The 24,706-nt window shown below is 39.7% G+C and overlaps 1 protein-coding gene across 3 annotated transcripts in view; it reads left to right on the top strand.

Annotated features, from left to right (window-relative positions):
* RAI14 (retinoic acid induced 14) overlaps positions 1-24,706 on the top strand; it is an 85,330-nt gene that overhangs the window by 8,622 nt on the left and 52,002 nt on the right. For 2 of the 3 annotated variants that reach the window (XM_077171213.1, XM_054652518.2), the window contains exon 2: positions 1,920-2,011. In XM_077171213.1, coding sequence (XP_077027328.1) covers positions 1,976-2,011 — 36 coding nt within the window. In that variant the 5' untranslated portion in view covers positions 1,920-1,975. Of the gene's footprint in view, positions 1-1,047; positions 1,191-1,919; positions 2,012-24,706 lie in introns of all 3 variants that reach the window. The other variant, XM_077171212.1, reaches the window with a different exon arrangement.

Raw genomic sequence — 24,706 nt, 5'->3', positions numbered from 1 at the left:
TTTAAATTTTATTTATTATTTTACAAATACTCTTTTCCATCCAGGAAAAAGCTAAGAAATTTTCACCTAGGTCAGGCAGTGAAAAGGTTCTGCAAAATCTATTTTCCTTTTTTCTTTTTGCCTACTAAAGAATTAAACAAAACACCACAAACCCATTCTCCTTGTGATTAAATGCAAGAATTTTGAATGAAACCCCTTATTCATATACCTGGATGCAGTCAGGGATCTGACATGACTTGAAAATGACTGCGTAATTAGAGTTAGAGTAATTTAATTCAATTTAATGATTTTTTTAACAACTTGCAGAATTAGCCCATTTAGATTACCTACTGCTACCTACTGGAAAGTTGTAGCCTGTGGGAAATGTGTTTGTGTGTATTTAATGAATGGGATTTTTGTTTGTTTGTTTGGGTTTTTTTTAAAGAAATGTACTTGACTTTTGAGTTTGTCTTAAATCACTCTCAGATAAATATGGGGTTGAACTAAATAACATGTTTACTTAGCACTGATTGCTATTCCTGAATGGTAGTTAGGGCTGTATTTTGTGGAAGCATTCATATGCATATATATTCCACTAACAATGTGCTGTGTAGTTGGATTTTTAAAATTCATGGTAGAGTTATCATGTAGAGCATAGCAACTTGCCTTTAATAATGAGATGTACTTTTATGAAATAGCTGAATCTCACTTTGGTTATCAAACTGTAATCTACTGTTTCTGAAGAGTGATGTGAAACATACTGCCCCTGCATAACCTATTTGATTTTATGCTTCAGTCCCTATTTCAGTTATTTATTTATCTGACTAGACTTGTAAAACTTCTACTTTTTTTTCCTAGGGTGGAGAGAGGAAGTTTATACAGCTGAACATCCTTAAATTTAAACTGTTCCTTCAGAAAGAATTTGTATAGCAGCTAAAACTTGTAGATGAAAGCAACTAACTATTTCAGTAACCGTACCGTAAAACTAGAAATGTGGAACATTTTTATCTAGATGCATTTACCAATCCAGATGTTGCTCTCTCATTATGATTTTCTGCTGTGCTCTAGGGAAAAGCACATTGCCATGCTGCTTTAATGTGCTTTCACCATTATGTTGGATTGACAACATGTGGCATCATTGAAGCTTTCTGTCGGAAACCTTGCTCTAGACACCCACTTTCCTCTGTGAGAGTTTGCAGCTTGTCTGTTAGGTTAGTTTTGTATGTTTGTTCAACTGCTGCTTTCCTTCATGTGGAAGGGAGGAAGGGGGAACATGACTGTGATAATGCACTGCCAAGTTTCAAGCAGCTATGGCTCTTAAAAACCCACATACAGTTCCCCCCTTATGGGGAAGAATCCAAAACAATTCTTCCAGCAATTACCTCTGTCTTGTTCAGACGATTCTGTCTGCTCTGCTGTGTCAAGCTGTCCTAGTATGTGTCCAGCAAGGTAGAAGTACAATTTAGAGTTTGGTTAGTGGTTGTACTTGTGCATAGAATAATGGTGATACTTCTGCTACCCAGTGCAGACCCATGGTGGTAGGATGGCAGCGTTTTAATGAATGACTTTGTATGCTTAATTATGATTTTGCATAATCCATTATTACAAATGACTGTCCTGGTGATAATAGGCAGTGGTCAGAGGAATCTGCTCATGTATGAACGTGTTGCTGATCTAATTATGTGGAGGTGTAGTTAATATGATATACAGCTTAGGTTTTGGTGAACATTTGTTCTGTTGTTCAGTGGTCAGATTTAGGCTTATTTCTAAGTTTAGAGAAACAGTTAGAAAGGTTCCCTTAAGTGACTGTTAATCTTTTTTAGAGCTTGAGGGCTAAATCCTCAAAGACTGATAGGGATATGCAAATTCAATTGTGACTTGCCTGCCAGTGAACTGGATGGTATCAAGTTGGAATCTTACTTTCTTTCTTTTTTCTTTAGATATTGAAGAAGAATAAAAAGCTCCTCAAAGGTTTGGAAGGTTGAATGTGATCAGCATGAAGAGCTTAAAAGCAAAGTTCAGGAAGAGTGACGTAAGTACTTCTGCTATGTTTGACTGCTGGTTTTCATGCTGGAAACAAGTTCTTCACTCCCACCTTGATAAGCTTGTAGGTTAATGAATTACAGAGAAGAAAGCACAAAGGCAACAGCTGAGTACAGTATGGAGTAGGCTGTTTCTATTTGTAGAGCCATTATCTGTTATGCAAATTAACAGTGTTTTACTACCTTGGTCCCCATAGCTGAATCATAGACGTCTGTGGGGTCTGCAGAACTTCTGTTAGATTGTGCTGGTGCCCAGATTGGAACTTTGTTCCAGTTTTAGGGTTAAGCCTTGTAAGGGCTTTACTACCCAATCATATTTCTGTCTAAACCTAATACCATTCTTATCAGTGTGGTGTTTGAGCACTTAACTAATGTCTCCCCAGTCTGTGGCTGGATTTCTTTGTCAGCAAGAATACAGGAACCAGCTGAGCAATTAGGGCAGCTGTGGTCTATCAGTTCTAGTATGACAGGAGGGGTGGATATGAAGCTTGAGCAGTGGGGAAGGAAGACATAAATGTGGAGGTTCTCAGGAGAATCTCCAGAACAGTATTTAGAGAGACGTTAGGCTGCACAAAATCTTGCTTGTTGTAGAAGTATTGGTGGATACCCAAACTTTGACATGTGTAGTAAGCAATACTTCCCTTGGAGCAGTGGAACTGCTGTAGTCTAGTCCTGTTCTTGTCCTACTACTCATCCCAGGTTTTGTGTCACTAGTAAGAAGTCTGTGAAATAGGTGAGTTTGTTTAATCCACTTTCCAGATATCGTGTGGAATTTGTAACAGATACTCATGATCCATGGAGAATGTAGTGTTTCATTCTTCATCCTAATTTTTTTGTGCCCTTTTGAAAGAGGTGATGTATTGTTTGTCAGTGCCAGATTTGCATGGGGCCCTGGGGCAGCCATGTTGGATGAAAATTGAGTGTCTTAAGAAGCTTTGGTGTTCAGGAGTAAAGTTACACAGTGCACTCAGTGGGTGTTTTGATGTAAAGATGGTCTCACAGCATACCATTAGAGTAATGTGTCTTCAGCCAGCCTGTAGTGATCATCAGTAGCAGAAGAAGGTAGAGTTGCTCTTATGGTGTGACCTGCAGTTGTGCTGGCTACTGCCCAGAAAGAATTTTGAGCTGTGGGTTAGCATTTGGTGCAGCTGCTGAATTGGTGTCCTTGGAGCAGCACTGGTGGATGCTTCGCTCCTTCAGTTTAGCAAGAGGTATTTCTTAAAAGACTGCCTCTATAAGCAAGCTAAATATGTAAACCAACCTTTGCTGTCTAGAATATCTAGAATATTCCAGAAATATTTTAATTTTGGGTGCAGAGGGAAACACTTTTCACTACTTAAGCAGTATTTGATTTTGCTGGTCACCAGGTTGAATCAGCCAGTGGCACAGTGTCTTGTGCCACTTCACAACAAATAAAAATAATATCACAAGTTTCTGGTGTCCCATCTCACTGAACTTTCCTTTCAGTTTAGAACTGCTAGAGTTTTGTGGTCAGACTTTTTTCTCCTGTTCCAATGAGCAGCAGCAATTGCTATTTTGAGTTCACCCACACCACTAAAACTTTTAATAGGCATCTGCTTGGGTAATGAGAGCGGTCTGCTGGCTAATACATGAACACACTTGGAAGTTAGGTGTGCCCATGTGTTAGGATGACTTCATCCACACTTTTATGCTGCTTGGCTGGCCTGCTGCTCTAGAGCAAAGGCTAAGTGACACGTGTGATGAAACCAGACCTTGCTGTAGGAGTTCAGCCACTGTCATAAATCGCGCTGGTTCACTTATTCCTCACTTATCTAGCCCTGATAACTTGTGTACGCCTCTCCCCAAAATCAAGGGCAGTCTGAACGTAATTGCTGTTTTGATACTACTGCTGTCTACTGGCTGGAGACAAGGTTGACCGCAAAGGATTTTTCAGATACCTAAAATTTAGATATGCATCTCTAAGAGCATAGCAGTCTAAATCCATGACAGTCTGGTTTCCTCTGTTTTGAAGCCAAGCCTTAAGGGCATAATTCAAGGCAACCAACAGGAGCTGTCCTATATTTTGTGCAAGATAAGCAAGGAAAATTCTCTTCAGTTTCCAGAAGCTGCTCTTAGTTACAGTTTTTGAGGGGGAGAAAAAGGATGTCTTTTTAATGGGAAGTAGTTGGTTGTATTTCGTCTTAATGTATAAGATGTGGTAAATTCTCTTGGATTGGGGATGAGGGTGAAGTTAGAAGGGTTGGAGTGAATTTTCTCATTGCTCTCTAAAAGAAATCTTGAATGTATTGTGTTTTAGAACTGAAGATATCTTAGGGTAAGGAAAGAGTACCCTTGTCTGTAATCTCATTGTTAGCATTAAAAAATGGGGAGTGGGATGAGTAGGAGGTAAGTCTTCAAGATGTACATAAGAAACAGGAATTGCAAACACTTCTCCAGCAGTAGGGCTGATAACAAAAAACTCTGTACTGTAATGAAGACCACAAAGGAAATTTCACTGATGTATTGAAACTCACTAGGCTTTCCTGCAGTGGCTGAATTAAAAATGAGTATAACTGGTGATATTCAAGTATATTTCTTGGTATCCCTGCCAGAAGGCATTGCTTTGGTGCTCAAATGATGCCAGTGTTGATGCTTGTGAAAGAAATGACCCTGCTCCCTCTTTTTCCATGTCTGCTCTTCTCATTTTGAGGGTATCTGACCCTGCAGTGAGCTAGGTCAAGGACAAGAAGTGATGGAAAAATACTTTATGGAGTGAGTGTCAGATGAGTAACTCTGTGCTCTGTGTTACTGTAGGGTCAGCCTTAGGAGGAATTGTGGAAGTAGGAGGATCTGCAGGACATCCCTTTCTCCAGTTGTTGCTTGGTTTAGTTCCATTGTCAGGTCACACCCTAAGAATACTGGCGCAGAAAGCACAAGGGTGGGCATGCCAGCAAAGGAGTTGCAGGAATACACAAGTAAATAAGGCTGCTAATTTAAGTATTTAGCAGGATTGATATAGTCCACAGCTGAGAGATGACAGTATGACTCATAGATGAAGGGAGACTCCTCACTTCATGCTTTTGCTGTATCCCTGTATTTCACCTGATTTACTGTTTGTGAATCCAGCCCCATTAACTGGAGAATCCTTTGTCCTTGACACACTTAATCGCTGTGAAATCCTTCTTGGGGGTGACTGTTGCCATGTGAACACGTGTGTTCGGAGAGAAGGAATGAGATTTATCGCTCTGTCACAAATGTCTATTGTCAAAGCATGATGTGTAGTCACAGGAGGATGCTTGTAGACTGGGAATCTGTGAACAGGGTGCCTGGGTGGGAGCAAATGCTAAGACTGGAAGCTAAGCAGTGGTTGTGCACACTCAAAGAATGTATAGACAACAGAAACCACAATCATGTCTTGACAAAGCAGCAAGTCTCTTCTGTCTGAGAAGCTGTATTTTCTCTACTCTCCTCATCTCTTGCTTCTCATTATCAAACTCAAAACCTACCATTAAACACATAAAAGCTGACTACCTAAAAGGATGGCCATTTTAATTGTTGCTAGAGGCTATCACATGTAACACTTGAAAAGGTTGCCATAGTAATACCAGGAGCTATCACTTCAGACCTGAATTTGTTTATACACAGTCCATAGTTTATTCACACAGTGGAGAATGAATGTCTCTGCCCTGTAAGACAGAAGTTCTTCATAGTTTCTGCTTAGAAAAACAGATTTTGAAAAATTACTATTAAAATATAGCTACTGATTTCTTATTAGGTCTCTAATATTGGAGATTGTAGTGTTTTCTGTAGTAACTAGTCAGTTTGTGGTCTGACTTCAAAAGCGTCTAGAACCTTAAACAGTGGAAAAGTGGATTTTCATGTGTGAAGATTTAGCCTGTCTAAACATGTTTTGCCTGTTTCTTAAATATGACAAGGTGCTCATCAACGTTTTCAGGCACCTACACATATTTTAGTATCTAGCTCTTGATACTAGGATGATGTAAGTGCATAAGTGGTTTATTCAGGTAGACTGGCTTTTAACCATGATCTTGGTTACTCTAGAAAAAGCATATTGTGTGAAGGCTCTGATGGTTTGGATTGTTTTCACTGTCTTAAGTGTGTGGGCAAAAACTGAAAAGCTTTAGGACCCTTTTCTGTGAGTATTGAAGATCATCTGAAAAATACATACTGCAATTTGACAGAAACCAGTTTTCTTCTAAAAAGCTATCTTGTTGAATGAACAAGAAGATTTGTTTCCAAATACCCTCAATAATAATAATTAAAATAGTAGAGTGTTTTTTAACATTGAAAATTGACTGTGCAGTTCTCCAAAAAAGGTACTTAATGTCAGAAGCAGATCCGAGACAGGCTGGGATTCCCCAATGCTAATTACCAGCTTTAGCTTCTAGTATTTCTGGAAATGCCTGTATGTTGTACTATTACATGGGTGTTGAGAAGTTTGCAGTTCTAAGGAAAATTTCTGCTTTTTGGCCTTTGCTGTAGTCATTGTTCCATAAATCTCAAAATGATGAAGAAGTTAGGTATGTTGTAGTGTAAAATCTTAGTCTTAATCTAGACACTGTGCTAATTAAATCTTGGCATTTCTTTTTAATACCAAATGTTTGAAATAGTGAGTTTACATTTAGCAATTTTTAAAGTATAAAAAGCTAACCTACTTGGGTGTTTGGAATGGAAAGACTGCCTGGGACACATTCAATTAAAATCTGTGTTCTTGTGTGTTCTGGGCTGAATGTGTGGGAGAACAAAACTTGGGTGGGGCAACTTGAAAAGTAATAAAGCAGGATCTCCTGCAAACAGCCCTTAAATTACCCTGTCCACTAAGAGATACAATTAACCCAAAAGGAAGCATGGGATTCAAATTTGCTGTATCTGCTTTGTACATAGATACTTTCTTTCAGGGTAATTGTGACAAAAAATCACCACATACCATGTTATCTCTGGCAAAAAAAGTGAAATGGCAGTGTTGTTTGACCATTGTCCACCATTATTTAGAAAATGAACTACTGAAGCTTGCTTTTACTTCAGTATCCTGCTTTTGTTGTGTGTTGGATTGAATCAGGCTGAAACACATCATCATGACTGCAGCTTTTGCTCAGTTTACTGTTCCTCAGTGGTAATCTTTGATTCCACTATACAGCATGTGATGGAGGGTTGATCTCTGGAACATAACAGATTGCCCTCAACCAGTTCTTCTTGGGGGAAAATTGAACCTTCTTTCCCTCTTGAAATGAGTGTTGTGGTTCCTGATTGTCCCTCCCCTCTGTTAGGAGTCAAAAGTTTTACCTTCCACCCCATGTTCTGCTCTTTGGCTTCATACCTCCAGTTCTGAGCATACACTCTTCTCTACTCAGCTTGCTCTGCTTTGTCCAGGAAAGAAATTAAGCCTGGTCTGAGTATATTAGAGTAAGACCTGCTGCTGGTTCCAGTCAGTTCAGGGTGAACCTCTTGCCATCAGGTAGTGTATTTTCTTTATTATTCACAATAGGAATGTCCTCAGAGTACATTTAAAATTATTTTATTCAGGTGAACTGTAATTCTGGTGTGCAAGAGCCCTCTGTGAAGGGGGCCAATATCAGCCCAGAAGTTATGTAGCATCTCTTTTAATGGTGAAAAGAAAATGTAATGGAGAAGACAAGCAAAGACTGACAAATAAGGGTGTGGGAAAACAGAAGGGAAGCAAGAAGGTCTGAAAGAGAGAAGAAAGGAGGGACAGTTGAAGGGTCAGAGTTACTATTTTGGTAACTGTTCTGGGAGAAGAAGCAACTGGGCTGCTGTGGGTTGCCTGTTGATCATCTGTCTCTGGATGGGAAAGTATGAGAAGTGTTTAAGGCTAAATAACTTGCAGATATTCCGTAAACCACCTGCAGCATCTATAAATGTTTGAGACAGAAAGGAGAGGGAATTGGTTAAATGAGAACTGTGCTATGGTGTTTGGAATTACAGTAGACAAACCTTAGTTTACTTTGAATAAACACATGGTTATTTCCTTAAACAGGATTATGAAATGGGAGTGAGTAGGAAGAAGAAAGGCAAATTGGCATATACAGACTGGAGAAAACTAGTAATTTTGAATCTCTTGGTAACAAGAAAGGAATCTTTTTGTGTAGAAACATTTCTTTTCTGTCCCTTAAAAGAAAGCACAAAAGTTCAAAGGCCTCCCAACTTTGGAAGAGTTGGGAAAAAAGCATTTGTAATTTTTTCATTTATTTGTTTATCTTTAGTAAGATTTAAATGTAAAGTAAAATAAATTTGAAAATTATAAATGAGCAATCTATGTGTCCTTACTGTGGTACACTATATCCCCTCTTCCTTTTTGGCATTGCTCGTGCCTGATCTGATATGAAGTTGTCTGTTAAAACTCATGTGGAGGAGAGGATTTTAAGGAATGGGCCAGTCTTTGTGTTTGAAGGCTTTTGTCTTGTCTTTTGTTATTAGTGAAGACAGTTTGCTGTGAATATCTGCTGTAATATCATCTAGTGAATATAACACCCATACACTTTATTTTAGTGGAAATTTGAGCCTTTTCATTCTGTGCTTATGTTTTGGGTAGACTGTGAATGGTACAAGCAGACAACAAATGTTAAGGAGTGAGTCAGACTGAAAGAGGTGTATTAAATACCTTATTCCAGCAATGGATTCTAGTGCTATTCTTCAAGAAGCTGTTCTGATTGTGTGTAGTCCAGGAAAATATACAGCATTAGGGACATGTCAAGCCCTTTTTTGCTTTCTTGCACATTGTCACATTGAGGTGTGCTGAATATACATCTCATACATGCTCTGAATATCTGTGAAGGTAAAGCATAGAGTAGAATCACTGTGTCAATGGCCATTCTTCCCTGGAAAGGGGAAGTCTGGACTTGTGTAGTTGTTCTGATATCTGAAAACCTGTTTAATGAGCCATTTTGCCTATTTCAAGACCTGAATGGTCTGGGCAAAGCTGCAGCCTTCAGCTTTTAAAAGTCCTGTTAACATTGAGCTGGCAAAAGCCATCACAGTGGAATGTCTTTTAACTACAGCTTCAGGATGTCATAATTTCTTAGACTCACCGTTTATATTCACGTTTATTGTTACTGCAGGTACTATCTCTTCCAGTATTTGGGTTGCTATGTGGACTTCATATTTACCTTGAAGTATTTTGAGGTAGAAAACTCTTTAAGTAGTGCTCTTATTCCACATGACACCAGTGCTACTTTCTACTGTCTGGATTTTGAGAGGTGGCATAGTATTATTAGCAAAACATAATCTGAAACTGGCTAATTTTACTCCTCTGTAGCTGTCTGAGGATTCTCATTCTCTAGATATGATGAATGTGATTGTCTCAGATGAAATACACAGCTAACTGTCCAGAACACTTGCATTGACTTGATTGTAATGATAGAAGCAAAGGTATTTTAATAACTTTGCAAATGATGTGGTTGCCGATGCGTATATATGTGCCTGACATACCTGTGTGGCTCAGTTCATGGGTGCATACCTCTCCTCTTTCATCTTTGCTTCTTTGCTGTGTGTGGTGGAAACTTCTTAGGAATCTTGCCAACTTGGGTAACCTGTCTGGTTATCCAGAGCCTGAAACAGGGCCCTTTGAAGTCAGAAGAAAGACTTCAGTCTGCTTGAAAGAGCATTGAATCAAGAATGAAAACCAAAGTGCTGGTTCCATGGACGCACATGGCCAGCTCCAATGAGGGATAGATTTCCCCTCAATGAAGCATTGAAATACATTTGGGTGTTGAAAGTGCTGAGATTGACAGGTTATCCAAAAGTGGCTTCTTTCTGGGGTCTAGAGAAGGTTGAGTTTCTGTTCTTTTCCTCCAGCTTTTTTTTTTCCTTTGGGGGATGGTTGCTTATGGCATGATGCGATTCTGTTTGACAGGAGCAATGGCAACCCACTACATCTAGTTTCAGTCTACCCTCCTTTAGTTTAAAACCATTATCTTTTGTCTTATTGCCCCAAGTCTGGAGAAAAAGTTCCTCTCCATTGTTCTTTACTAGCTGCCTTAAAGTATGAAAAGGCCACAGTAAACTATTCTGGAGCCTTCTCTTCTCCAGGCTCAGCAACCCCATCTCTCTCAGCTTGTCCTCAAAGGAGAGGTGGGTCCCCTTTGATCTCCAGCAGGTCCCTGTCCCTCCTGTGCTGGGAGCCCAGGGCTGGATGCAGTGCTCCAGGTGGGTCTCAGCAGAGCAGAGCAGAGGGGCAGAATCCCCTCCCTGCCCTGCTGCCCACGGGGCTCTGGATGCAGCCCAGGACACGTTTGGCTCTCTGGGCTGTGAGTGCCATGGCTGGGCCATGTGCAGCCTCTCACCCACAGCACCCCCAAGCCCTTCTGGGCAGGGCTGCTCTGGGGCTGTTCATGCCCAGCCTGTGCTGGCAACAGGGCTTGTCCTGACCCTGGTGCAACACCAGCACATGTCCTTCTTAACCTCATGAGGTTCCCACAGAGCTCCTTCTTGAGCTTGTCTAGGCCCCTCTGGATGATATCAAACACACCTCTTGGCATGGTGTTATCTGTAAATTTGCTGAGAGTGCACTGGATCACACTGGCTGTGTCACAAATGGAGACACTGAGCAGTACTGGTCCCAACACAGACCTCTGAGGAACACCACTCATCACTGGTCCCCATCTGGACATTCAGACATTGATGACTGCTTCCTGGATGTGGCCATCCAGCCAATTCATTATCCACCAGACAGTCCATCAGAGCCATGCATCTCCAGTTGAGGGAGCAGGACTTTGGGAGAGGCCGTGTGTTGATGACACATTATTGATTATTTCTGTGTGCTTATCAGGGGATGAAGAAGGACCCTTTTCTTTAATTCCTTCACTGTGGCTAAAGGAATGTGAGCGGTATACCATGGGCTTATGCCTTACATTGCTGAGAAAGACTGCAAGTTCAAACTGTCTTGGAGTGTGTTACTGGCACAGTAACAACATACTTAAGGATGGAATTCTTGTGGATTTCATTTTGACCACCCAGTTGTATTCCTGTCCCACTTGGTACAAACAGCCTGTTGCTGTCTAATTTTGCTGGATTTGTCTCACAGCTGTCTTCAGTCCTGTGTCAAAGTGTGATAAATGCAGCAGGCAGCAGGTGTGCATCCCTGCAGCCCTGGTGTTGCAAATAGGGCTGTGCATGTGAAGTGCTGCACAGCAAGAAGCTGCCCTAGGCTTCGTGTTGGGCAGCAGTTTTTTTTCCAGTAGTGAATACCACTTCTTAATGCTTATGTTGTTTGCTTGTAAACTTGAAGTTGCTCAGTGTGTTTTGGTTTTGTTTCTTGTAGTGTAGGTTCCTTGTGTGCAAGCCAGGTCTCGCTTCAGCTGGATTGCTGTGCTGGTTATTTACCATGTTGTGCACTCAAGAGGAAGGTTGTGTTTCCATGTGTTTGTGAGGAACATTAGCTCAGATTAATGTATGTCACAGCAAAAAGGTCTTGAAAGTTTCCAGCGGTGATGCGCTGCAGCTATCTCCGTTTACTCAGATGATGGTAAGATGCATAAGGTCAGATGTAGGCTGTTGGTTTTTTATGTTTGTGAGTAATTTTGCTTTCCTTAGAGGGTCATTTAAGGAAAGAAATGTAATTTATGTTAATTTATATTGTTTTCTAAACTGTGATATAGTGAATGAGATGGGACAAGCATGAGCAGTGTGTGGGAAAATGGCTATAGCTAAGTTTCTTCTGTTGAAGGGTGGCCACTGGTTTCTGTTGAAATGCTTGGAATTTTGGGATAATATATGGTATATTTTTTTCTCATTTTTATGTGTGATGCTTGCTCAGTCATTACACATGAGGTGGTAAACACCAAAGTTTCTTTACTATTTTCTTCTTTTAATTTAGGCTAGCTGGGGGAGCATGGACACTCCTCTGGCTATAGAAACTTGTGTCCAGACTCTTCTCATTCACTGTGTCTTTGCATAGTTTTTGGCAAATGAGCAGCTATGGGTGTTGTTTCACCCTGTAAAATACACAGTATCTGTGTCATTTAGCCATGCAGTGTTGAAGGGAGGGCACCCAGTCCAATTTGAGAATTTCTGATGCAAAATGGAAGAACATGAAGTAAGTGTTCTTCAGAGACCAGGAAGGTGAGTTTAGCAAATTAACTTCTAGCTGAAATGTACTTGTCATTTTCAGTGTGTTTCTTCTGCTAGTATAGGAATGTAATTATTATGCCCTGGAACTCCATACAAGGGAGTTTCCATGCCTGGAATTTAGATTTATGATTTGCTTCCTCTCACTTCCAAACCCAAAGTATCATGATACTTTTAGATGAAGATCAAGTCACTTTATGATTTATTCTTGAAATGCTAAGTTACCTGTTTGCTGCAGTGGTGGCTGTGATTGTATTTGCCTTTAAGCTCAGAAGAAAAAAGCCTGCTATCTAGAAAGTGTGCATAAATACTACTTAATGACAAATATCTTCCTGCTCTCTGGCAGTAGCAATTCTTCCACTCATTTTCCTCTTTTGTCTCTTGGGTAACTCCCATAGGTTTAATAACTGTGGCTGGGGCAGAATTTTAATTTTCTTAAACTTATGTTTCTGTTTTTAACATTGATAGTTTTTCTGATATTTGGTTCCCTTCCTCCCACCCTCCACTGGCCTTTAAATTACTTTAGCAGTGCTCAGCATCCTCAGTTTTTTGAAAGTAGGATTGTTTCAGCTCTGTACACAAGGCAAACACAATTAGAAAATTACATCCTTTGACATAAGAAAAACAACTTTGTACGTGGTACATGTACTGAAGGTGTCTGTAAACAAACTTAGTATAATCTCAGGGGGGTGGGGGGCAAATGGACATTGTAAATCTTGCCATTGGAATTTATTTAAGCTGCTAGTTGAAAATCATGAGAACTGCTAATGCAGTGCAGTTAAGGAAGGAAAGGTCAGGAGATTGGAAAAAAGGCTCAACCCCTCATCTTTCAATGTGATTTTTTGCAGACTTGTGCAGGAGCTTATTATCCCACTTTCACACCTTAAAAATAAGGGAGAGCTGTGGAAAAATATTTCAATGGGGTAATTGTTGTGGATAGAATAGTAGTTCTGCAGTGCTCAAATACTGTGGAAACATTTGGACTGTGTAAATTCCCTTTAAGGAGAGACAAGCAGCTTCTACCACACCCAGACTAACAACTTTCAGAGCTCTGCATAGCTTGGGTCTCATCAGACTCTTCTGACTTTGGTATGTCAGCTAGCTGTGGTGACCAAGAAAAACCAAACTCTGCCTCCTGTTTAAAATCTGTTGGTATTTAGTGTTGCACACTGCTGGAGATCAGACCTGCTTTGCAGGGCACTTGAGTTTGTCCCAAATGTGTGTAATAGGACTGAATGAGGGTTCCATCAGTAAGATTCAGAGGGGTGTCTTTAAGTATAGAAGCTGTAAATGTCCCTGATGGTAGTCTCCTTTAATAGTCCCTGATGATAGTCTCCTTCTCTTTCTGAGAAGTTGAGACCTGTGTTTATGGTGAGAAGGTGCTGAGGACTTTGTAGGATCACATCTTTTACATTTTAGTAGTTCAGTTGTATGATTACTCACAGTTTCGTCAATGCATGATCATGCTCTGACCTAGACCATGTCCCCTTCTGCTTTCAGTGTATGTGTGTGTGATTTTGGATGAATTGTCAGTTTTCACACACAGCTGAAATGCATCTTCTTTTCAAGTATGTTTGAGTAATCCATAGTGATTAAGCAAAACAAGTAGGAAAGAATGTGATCTCGCTATATGCCACGATTGTAATGACCCCCTCTTTGCAATAAATCAGTTGTTTGTCAGAAGACTCATGTCTGCATAAGCACACGACATTGCTGCAGACAGGAAGTGCCCTAGTCTGTTGACCTCGTCTCCCAGGGAAAATCAAAAGTTCTCATTAAATTAAAAAAAAAATAACAAAACCAAGAAAAACTCCCCCAACTTGTCTTAGTAGAAGATGAAGGCAATAATATGTATAACCTCTTTCTTTTCTGTTGTTTATGAATGTGCAATCTGATATTTAAATTGCATTTAAAACCTTTTTAATGCAGCTGAAAGGAGTGAGGTCAGATGTATTTTCTTAGGGTTATATTACACTCCACAAGGGTGAACAGGAAATGGTTTAAAGGAATGCCAAGAAGCCCCTATTCCCTAACCAATTCCCTTGTTTTTTCTTAACCAGCTTTATTTCACATTGCATGCTTCAGCTGCTGTGAGCTTTTCTGGGTTGAGTATAGGAGCAGGTTTCAGTGTGTTCTTAAGTTACATCACCCAAGTTCCTTTGCCTGCATTTTAAAGAAGAAAACTGTCTAAATTCTAAATACAGCTGTATACAGACTAATTGTGGCGAAACAGAGATCTTGCTTTGTGCATTTCTAATCTGTTAGAAATGGTAGGTGTGCTATCTTATTGACACTGTTAATGTTAAAAGAATATGCATCACAATTTCCAATTATTACCACTGTCCTCAGGAATTTGCATATGAATGTATGCAGTAAGATCCCCATTTATTGACTTTATTTTTTGAATTCTTATTCTTCTGTTTCTAGATAGTTTTCTTCAAAGCAGCCTTATTTTTTTGTCATCAATCTGAGTATAGAAAATTGAAAGAAACTTACATATTGCCAAATCCATGCTCTTACAAACTATGAACACCCTGTGCCCAAAAAACCCAAAACCCAAACCAAAACAAAAACAAAAAACAAACAAAAACAAACAAACAAACAAACAAAAATCAACAACAAAAAAAACCCCAAATCCAGATTTAAGTGTTTCTGTATCATACACTAACTGAAATACTTAAAGACCATTTATCTCTTCGCTGGTTTTGCTTGTCACCTAGAATATCCAGTTAAGTAACACAAAGGAACACCTTGTAGAAAAGAAATTTTGGAAGTAGATATTTCAAAGAGCTGTGGGGGATGTAGCTTGTTTTGTGGAGTGATCTGCACAGCATGAACTTGGGCTTCCTGCTTTTCATAGGTGAGGCAAGTCCCTTCCTCTGTGGGGAAGGTTACTTGCTCTAGAGTAAGTCACTGCTTTCTGAGGCTTTGAACAGAAGCAGTGAAGGCTCTCCTAACACCTGTTTTCTGATCTAAAAGCTCACAGATGTTTTCATACCTGATTTCATACCTGATTCTAGGGGTGCATTTAGTGGTTGGTTAATAGGGCAAATCTTGAAAACATTCACGATGTTTACCAGAATGCTGCCACAATGAACATGCAAGACTAGACCAGAAATGTTCTAAATTCCTTCACAGAGTATGTGTGATGTGGATTTTTTATAGTCTTGTCTCTTCACAAGTAATTTCAAACACATGCACATTAAGTGTAAGTTTCAAAAGTAACCTACTGCTGATCTTAAAATGTCCTTAAATAGTCACATTAGACATTATCCTGGGCTTTTTCAAGCTTGGATATCAACCCAGGATGTCTAAAGTATGACAAAACTAGATAAGCTGACCAATGGTGTTGGTACATGACCAGGAGTTTAAACGTACTAATCTCCAGCTCCTATCCTATTAGGAATATGCAGTTGTAGCTTCTGGACACTGTGATTTGGCTTCCCAGGGTTCAGCAGCTTTGCTGACCACCAGGATTAGGTGATCTCTTGTAACAGTGTTTACAGAAGTCAGAAATATTTGCACAACAGTAATTATTAAAAAGGACTAAGAGCTGTGGTTATGAATTCCATCACCCATAACAATAATTAACACTGAATGGTTGTGTAGAAGGCAAGTAGTATGCTTGCTTGGGACTGAGTGCCTGCTACGTGAGATCAAAACCATGGTTGTTGAATACTGTAACTTTAAATTAAACATGGGGACAAAACCTTAAAATGTAATTAGGGGGTCTTCTCTAGTCTTTCTGACATTTGTAATTCTAGACTTAATTGGTTTTTCCATGCAATTAATCCTTATCAAATGTCTGGTGTGTTTCACATTGGGTTTGTGAGGCAAGACTCAAAATTATAGATCTTCCAGTGTTACATCCCTTGCTCACCCTACATTTCTGGTCAGTTTTCTGTTTGTTCCTGGGCTCTTTTGGTTTTGGAAGACACCAACAGAGAAGACTGGAAATGGTAATTTTTCTTTCTACTTCAGGAGTACTCTGGCAAAGTCCACTTGAGACCTTTGCTGGATCTTTATCCTACTTGCTTCCTGCATGGGTGGAGGTCTTCAGTCTCTTTTTTTGGAAAAAGAGTTAAGGCATTTGAGATTGCCTGCCATTACTGAGCCCTGGAGAAAAGTTCTTGGTTGGAAGCAAAACAAACAGAAAAACTAAAGGAAAAGAGAATATGTCTATTGACATGAAGTCTGACTTTTATTTGAAATAGAAAAATAGAAGCTTGCACTGACATGAATCATCATCATCCATGTTCTGTTCCTTGTTTTCTCTTCAGCTGATAGTGGGTGGAGTTCAAAAGTATTTCAAGCTAAACTAACTTCAGACACCAACTTGGGATTGCATTACCATCGGCCTGGGCCTCCATTGTCCTCCTGCAGCTTTGAGGATCTTTTTGGCGTTTCTTCATGTGGGTTTTTCACACTGCCCTTGAGGCATTGTGCTTACCAACAGATCTTAGTTGTTGTTGCTGCTATAATGAAAAGCATTGCTGCTAAGCTGTGCCTTCTTCCCTCTTTCCATATCCCTTTGCTGTTCCCTGCAAGCTTATTTTGTGTGTGTGTGTGTCTGTACCACAGAAACCTCGTACTGGGCCAGGATCTTACTATGCTTAGTGCTGTTATTTTTATCTTCCCTTCTTGCCTTTCCAGTTTGAGGGGTTCTTCTTTTATGAGGTTTTGTTCTAAAATGAAAACTGCATTTCCCACTTATAAAGCACCAAATGCAGATGATCATACCTTAAAAGAGACACTGTGCTTGTTTGTGGAGCAGCGGGTAAAACGTGATTTGTGCTACGCAGACATGCCGAACATTAATAAATTCCAATCACCCAAGTCGATGAAAGACACACATTATCTGTTTCTGGCAAGAATTATATTGCATCTAATTAGGCCCAACTTTAGAACATAGCATTTCATGAGGAAAGTTAATTACAATGCCTTTAGTCTTTGTTACAAGAAAGCAGTGGTGGGGAAAATCAGCAGTTGACGTTAATTTGTGTTCTCTTACTTAATCAGTCTTTTAGCATGTAAGCTTGTCAGGGCTGCCATGCACAGCAATTTTTTTGGGAAGAATGTAACTTCAGCGGATGAGAATGACAGAGAATCTCATTTCCAGTAGTAGAAAGCAATGTAGTGTTCATGCAGTTCTCCCTCCTCAATGGCTCAGTATAGAGAGTACTTTTAAGGGAGTTAATCAACTAATTTCTTTTGTGTGCTAAGTGAGGGTTGGAGTTACTGCCATTGGGGTTAAAAAGTACCAAATGCATTCTATTTGTCATCTCTCTTACCTTCCTTCTTGATCCCGTAATTTAAACTTCCTTTCTGAGCAAAGCAAGTCTCCCTGATTGATGTTGCAACTATGACCACATACCCTGCAGAAGTTGTAAGAAAGTAAGGTTACCACTTAGAAAACATCTTAAGAGCGTTTACAGTTTTTCCTGGGATTGGGAGGAATAAGTCTTAGATTCCTTAGATTTCACAAGGTCCTTTGTGAGAAGCAGAACTAGTGAAGTGTGGCTTCCCTGCAATGGTTGTTTTGTAGTTCTCCACATTATAACAGTACCTGTGGTTTTTCACTCTGGCCTTCAGTGTCTGCCTTTTCTGCTCTTTTTCTGACCTCTGTGCAGAGGCAGCTCTCTCTTGGGTCCCCCATGTGCCTGCCAGGCATCGCATGGTGTCTGCTGGGGCTGTTCCACATTACTAAAGCAGGTAGTGCAGGTAGCTCTTTGGCATTTCACAGGTCAAACACAACAGCTAAGCTCATGCTGCAGCCTTCAGTGGAAGCACTGTATTATTCTTGTCAATATAATCAGTTTTTCATGAATCTTGCATGAGTATATTTATCTTGGAGACTGTTTTCTAGCTTTTGGTAGAAAAAGCTTGGAGTAGGTATACTGGTATTAGAATGATTGCATAAATCTTTGGGGGGTTGGGGAGGGGGAGGAAATGGTGCCAAATTAAATTTTATTTCTAGAGGAGCAATTCTGGAACAAGAACAGGACCCTCAAACCTCTATTGCTGAGTTTGCTAAAACCAGCTTTATCAAGGGATGAAGGTTTCTTTTGGTCACAAAGTAGTGCTAACAGAAAGCTACCAGCTGGGACCTGTTTCTAAAGCTGACAATTTATATTCAAGTACAGGGATGTGATTTCTTCCTGTGCTAAATAAACTTGTTAGGAGATCTGGTTAGACTCTGTAAAATAGTTGGAATTATGAAAGTAGTGTTGCACTGAATTTTTTTAATTAAAGCTACCTAACGTGTCTGTTCTGGAGACTTTCTTTTGTCAAGCATCTGGCTGTCCTTGCAATTTGAGAATAATTAAGTTTAGATATTTTTTTTACTGTAGTGCTTTGTGCAATGGCACTTTCAACCCTGACGGAAACGTTAGGATAAACTGAACTCTGACACTCATCTGCCTGCACTGTTTCTAATAAAAGAAGTAGACCTCTGCCTTTTGCAACATTACAATATTTTTTCCTACCTGATATCATGTATGTTATGCTGATAGGTGTAACCTCTTGTCAAAGAAGAGTTATATTTTGTCACTCTGACTGTTTTGACAACTTTAATGATAGAAGTTGCATCCTGTTTGTTACTACTTTCATACTGTTTATGCAGACAAGAAATGAAAGAGAATGAGGTATTTTGTCTTTATTATAATTGTGCTTTGTTGTATGATACAAATTTTTCAGCTTCACTTTCAGAGGTTATTGAGTCTCACATGTCTGAGAATCCATATGCAGGAGTGCTGTCTGCCTGGTGCCTGCTCTGTCCAGGTTGCTGCCTCCTTCATTCTGTCAGGGTAGCAGAGGTTTTAGTGGAGGAGGCTCTTGAGATGCCTTGTTTCAGGACATGGTGCCTAAAAACTGGCAGTCATTAAATAATTTCCATGCAAAATCTGCATTTTTTTGTATGGGAGAAACATACAGCTTCCTCAGGAGCTCTTCCCATGAGCCTGTTACCAGGGCAGGGTGCTGTAGCCTAGTGAACAGTCAAAATGTGTTACTGTGATAGCAAATCTGTCTGACAAGTTATTACATCTCAGACAAAATGCAAGTGAGGGCTGGACAAATCCTGCAACACAGGTTCTGTGGAGCTTGGAAGCTGCTCCACAGATGCTCTTTCTGTGAGAATGAACTCTCTGTGGTCTTATTTGGCTTTGCTTGGCTTCCCCTCTGTCTTCTGAGATCAGCAAGCAAGATGCCCCACTGTAGGGTATTGACACTGATATCACACAGATGTAATGACTTTCATAATCTTTCTTAAGCACACATGTGAATCTAAGTGCAAAAAAGGATTGTTTGGAGTAGATGAACCAAAACAGTGGGATTAGTTTATTAAGACAATGAGATTTTGCCCTCTTCTGTGGGGCATTGTTGGGACTTGTAGCAAAATGCATCAAACCACAGTCTTCATAGCTGTGAGGAATATAATACATAGCTGTGATACCATCTCATTTGAGCTGTGCTGTTTCTGCTTGGGGTGTTTCTATAGTGCAGTTGTTTTGTGAGCCTGGGATGCTCTCTGGAAGGACACAGAGCAAGTATTGCTCATTGAGTCATCTGTGGCAGAGCAAAGACTGCAGCAGGAAAGTATGTTCAAAAGGCAAATCTTGAAAACTTGTATACCGTGGTAAAAACAGGACTTTGCAATGCTGCCCTTTGTAAAACACAAGCAGCCTGCAAAGACCTGACTGCACAGATTTCTTTTTCCTTCATTGCTTGTAAGCTGGGTTGGGTTTGTAAGAAAAAGCTCTGGTTCCCATTGTCATCTGAAATATGAACTCTGCTTTACATTCCTGACCTGTAGCAGAGCTATTTCAAAACCATGCTTTTTCTCCAAAACAGCATGTGTTGAATTATAATGGCCCATCCTGCAATGCAGACATTTTAATTTTCAACAGGCATGAATGTCTGCAAGGAGGTGAAAGTTCAGGGTGCGGGGGGAAGGCTAACTCAGAAAATATGAACAGAAATATGTTCCATTCCCAGCCCTCTATTCTTTAGAGCATTCTCACCAAAAGAAATTAAAACCAGAAAGAATTTTAAAACGATTTTTATCTTGAGAAGAACATGATGCCTGTTTGAGGTTTGGAATGTAAGTCATGAATAAAAAGCCATCTTGTTTTTGTGTGCAACTTCACAGTTGTACACAGTTTAGATGGTGGAGGGGAAATACACCTTTCAAGTCTAAAAATCATTCTGTAATTATGCATAATATGCAAAGATAACTGACTGTCTTGCTTAGCCTTCGTAGTTTGGCCTATGGGAAGGGAAACCTTCTGCAGGCAGTGTTCTCCTTTGTAAACACTTGACATTCTTCACGCCTTGTAAAGCATGTTGTCTGCAAGTTGTGTTGGTTAACTTTGGCTCCTGAAGTATCTGTTGCTCACTGCTCCCCTGGCTTTTCTCTGGCAGAAGAGGAGCATTTCCCTAGTGTAGTGGAAGATAACTTTTTTTTTGGTGTAGTGTGGTTGCAGATTTTTGTAGCTCAGGGACTAAGCAGCATGAGAGGCAGTTGCAGAAGTAAGGTATCAATTCTGCTGTACTTCTGATAAAACATAGGGCTTGAGAGTTGGAGAACGAAACTGGGACCAAGTAACTAAAGAGCTTTAGCTGTGGTGATGGATTGACTTTCATACAGTTCTGGAAATAACTGCTTGACTTCCCAAAAGAAGAGGAACGTCAACTCAGTTTTTTTGCAAAAACGTATCCAGTGCCTGAATGCTGTGTGTCACCAGGGCAGCAGAGACAGCATGGATCACCCGTAGCTCCTCAGGCAGTCTTATGGAGCAGGGGAGGGTGTTACAAGTGCTAACATAATAGAGAACATGTCTCTGCTGAAAGGATCTAGAAGTCCTGTTTGGCAACACTGTGTGCAGAACTAAAGTGAGGCAGTGGAGCTGTCTGTTTTCCTAGAGCCTGATTTATGCAGGAATTCACTTCTGACAAGTGAATTATTTGGTGATAAACACGCCTTAAAAAAATAAAATTAAAAAGTGCAAGTATCACATATGTTTTGATGTGAGTAGGTGAGCTGCACAGATGCAGTAAGAAAAGGCAGAAACTTAAATATGGGTACGTGTGTCTGTTCTGAAGAAATGCTAAAATAGGAGGAAATTGTAAAATCAATGCTAAGAATTCTAAACATATGATACTTTCCTTGTTGTGACCAACCAGCCTGTAGCTTTTGTTGACCTTGTTACTCTGGCTCATTAATTAATCCTGAGATGTACATGTGCCTTAATAATGGGGGAAAATTGGGTTCAAATTCCATGTGGCGGTTTCAAAATACATATGTGGAAGTGTGTGCTTTTTTCTTTTTTATTTAATGGTTATAAATTTTCCCTTTCCCTCGGATCTGCGTTCACAGATTGACTGTGAAGTGAATAGTTTGCAAAGAGTTAATCTTTTTGCCGTGTTGAATACCAGCTAACCCAGCTGTGTGGAACACAGGTAAATGCAGAGCAGTACAGCTCAGTCTGGCTTACTGTGGAAAAGGTCGCTGGATAATGCTCCCCATCCTCCCACCTAAACAGTTAAGGAAACTGGAATGCTTAACCATGCAAATCAGATACAATTGTAGCATTTGAATGGCTTCTTTGCCCTTTTTTTTTTTTCAGCTGTTGGTGCAAGAAGTGCCCTTTTATGCTGTCTTCAGAAACAAAAGAAGAACAAAAGTATTCTTGAATACTGTGCATCATCACAGATGTGTTGAGCTCTTGTTTTCATAGATCCTTCCAGTTCTCCTGTGACTGTGTTTATTGCAGGGCTCCACAGTTTATTTCCCAGATACAAATTATTTTAGGCTCAATTTAGAAGAGGCAATTTCAAGATGAGTCTGTTGTTCTGTTATTTTAAAAACATGAGTATTTGTTCCAGCACATGTCCCAAAATACGAATCCTCCATCCCAGAGATTATATTAAACCAATGAAATAATTGGCATATTTTCTACATTTGGTGGGAAGAAAGCCTACTTAAATGAATAATTTTGGTATCATACCTACTTGTTATCTGTACAATCCCTAACAAAAGCAAACAAACAAACAAAACCCTCTGTGTGTACAGAAGCCTTCTATCACACCTAGTAGGATCTGGACACAATTGTTTTCTCTTTTTACTACATGTTGAAATTCTAGCTATGCTGGAAGAGTAGTTGAAGTATGCACTAATTTGGTGTTTCTTTTGTTTGGTGTCCTTGTGTTTTGCTTAAGCGCATAGAAATTGACTGACTGTATACAAAAGAGTAAAAAATTTTGGTAAAATACATCTTGTGAGTTCTTCCAGAGCTGACTGGGAGTGATCTCCAAGGTAACCAGGCTTTTCCTGACATAACTCAGTAGCTGTATCTAAAATAAGAGTTGGTAGTAGCTGTGTGGGTGCAGTAGCAAGAAACATAGGTTTTTTACTGAGCCTAGGTAATTAGCTCTCAGTTTTTGGTCCAGTGTTTTCTGTAGATATCATCCATGTGAGACAGGCTCTACCACATCTCTGAAGGTGTTCAGAATTCACTCCCCAGCTGCCAAGGTCAGAAGAGACCATGTCTTGAAACGTGGTTAACTTCTTGGTTGAGAATAAATATTTTTGGTGCTTGTCTCCACAGTGATTGCTCTTTCAGACAACTGAAAAGCAGTTCAGCTTGCTTTGGTGGGAGGTATATGCAGACAGAGGAATACATAATGAAGACTGGAGTTTTGCAGGCTAATAATGTATTTCTTAAACATAATCATTTTTAATGGCTTAAAAGTAATAAAAATGCTGCACTGCAGCACCTAACTTTTCTAGTTCTACTTACATACAAGGATTATTTTTATTGCTTTTTTTATTTTGTTTTCCAGTCTCATGCAAACAGCATATGGATCATAAACAATATGGTATATTATTTTGGGCTTTACACTGAAATTCCGTCATTTCTGTTTGCAAAATTGTGACGTCTCTTCAAAGAGCAGTGGCATGACTGGCTATAGTGCTTGAGGTAATTGAGAGCATGTATAGTGTGTCAGGATGTATGGACTGTGTTGATAAAGCTCAGTTAGACTGGCTGTCATCCACTTTCCACTTCAGTTTTCCTGTCTGACATTAAATGTTTGGAAAACTTTTTGCATAGGCATAGAAATAAAAGAATGACGCATTCTAAAATAAAACAAAGCTAAGGAAGTGGCGAGCTACCCATGAAGCTCAATATTAATCTAAAACCTCTATTTCCAAATAATGTAATATTCTCAGAATGTTTCTCATTTGCCAGAATGTTTGCTGCCTTCACTAAAAAACAAAGCAAAACAGCAACAAAAAAAAAGACCCCCAAAATAATTAAGAAAAAACAACCCCACACCAAAACAAACCAAAACGATATACCAAAACAAAACTACATTTGAAATGGTGGAATCTCCCTTTATTTATACCTGATGTTGATTCTTTCTTTTAATTTAAGTGTGAATAGCTCTTGTGTAAAAGCTGTTTTTAATATGCCATGGAAGATGCAGGTAACCATCAAGCAGTCACGGAGCTTTGGCCCAAGGTTTGATGTCTTGTTCAATCAGGAGCATTTGCCTAAAAGAAAGTGGCATTGGAGATGGCCAGGCTGTAGTGAGCCCGGTTTTACAAGGGGGAGCACAATGGAACCAGTTCAGTGGCTGGGCAGGCATTCAGCAAGCAGCCCGAGGCAACGTGTTGTGTCAGGGACTGAGTACAAAGCCTTGGACAGCTGCAGCACAGAGGTTTAATTTATAGTGACGTTGCAGAGTGCGTGCCAAAACTTTCCTCATTCCTAAGGAAACACTTTCCAGTGCATAATCATTCAGTCTTGTAGAGATCTTTAGAGATGCTGAAGAGCATTTTGAGCCTTTTCTTCTCAAGCAGATAGCAATGTTCTGTGGTGAGGTTATGGATGAATTGTCTGTTCACACTTCACTCTAATTTCTGTAGTCACTATGGTAATAGTCCCAGATTTTGCTAATAGCAATATCTTCACTGCAACTCCTGGAGGAGTAACAGGAGGTTGATTCCATTTCTTAGCTTTGTCAGCCTCTTCCCATTCAAATAACATAGCAGGCCAAAATCTTTAAAATTTGATTTCTCAGAAGTAATTGCAGGGCTGTTGTGAAATACTATACAGAGCTTTCCAAATAGAAGTCCTTGATTTTTTAATTTCTTTTCCCATAGTGCAGTGAAGATTTTTAGAAGGATTAAACAAAACTGAAAAGTGGTGATTGATAATTCAACAGTTGCAGACAATATTCTTTTACTAATATGAGGGTTCTTGAGAGCTTCCTTTTCAAATCCGTATTTAGGTAAATAAATAAGCTATTTAGCTTTCAAAATGGCTGGTTCAACAAATAATTCAGTAATGGGATGTGTATAGCATAAAATATATTTAACATAAGAGATGGTAATCTACTGAAATCGTATCCTTCCATAGTAAAGATGTGTCCTCAGCCCATGTCAGAATGACCTTTTTTATCCATGCTGAGGTTTTTTGTTCAAGCCGTGAATTACAGTGTGGCTGTAGCCTGTCCTTGGTTTAGACTTCATCCCTTGATGCAAGTTGCCATTAAAATCTCCTTCCAGAAGATTATAGAAATTGGTGGCTGGGGCCTGAGAAGACCATACAATCAAA

This window comes from Agelaius phoeniceus, chromosome Z (assembly GCF_051311805.1).
Source record: "Agelaius phoeniceus isolate bAgePho1 chromosome Z, bAgePho1.hap1, whole genome shotgun sequence".
NCBI classification, from domain to species: domain Eukaryota; kingdom Metazoa; phylum Chordata; class Aves; order Passeriformes; family Icteridae; genus Agelaius; species Agelaius phoeniceus.
This window is presented reverse-complemented; position numbering and strand designations above follow the sequence as displayed.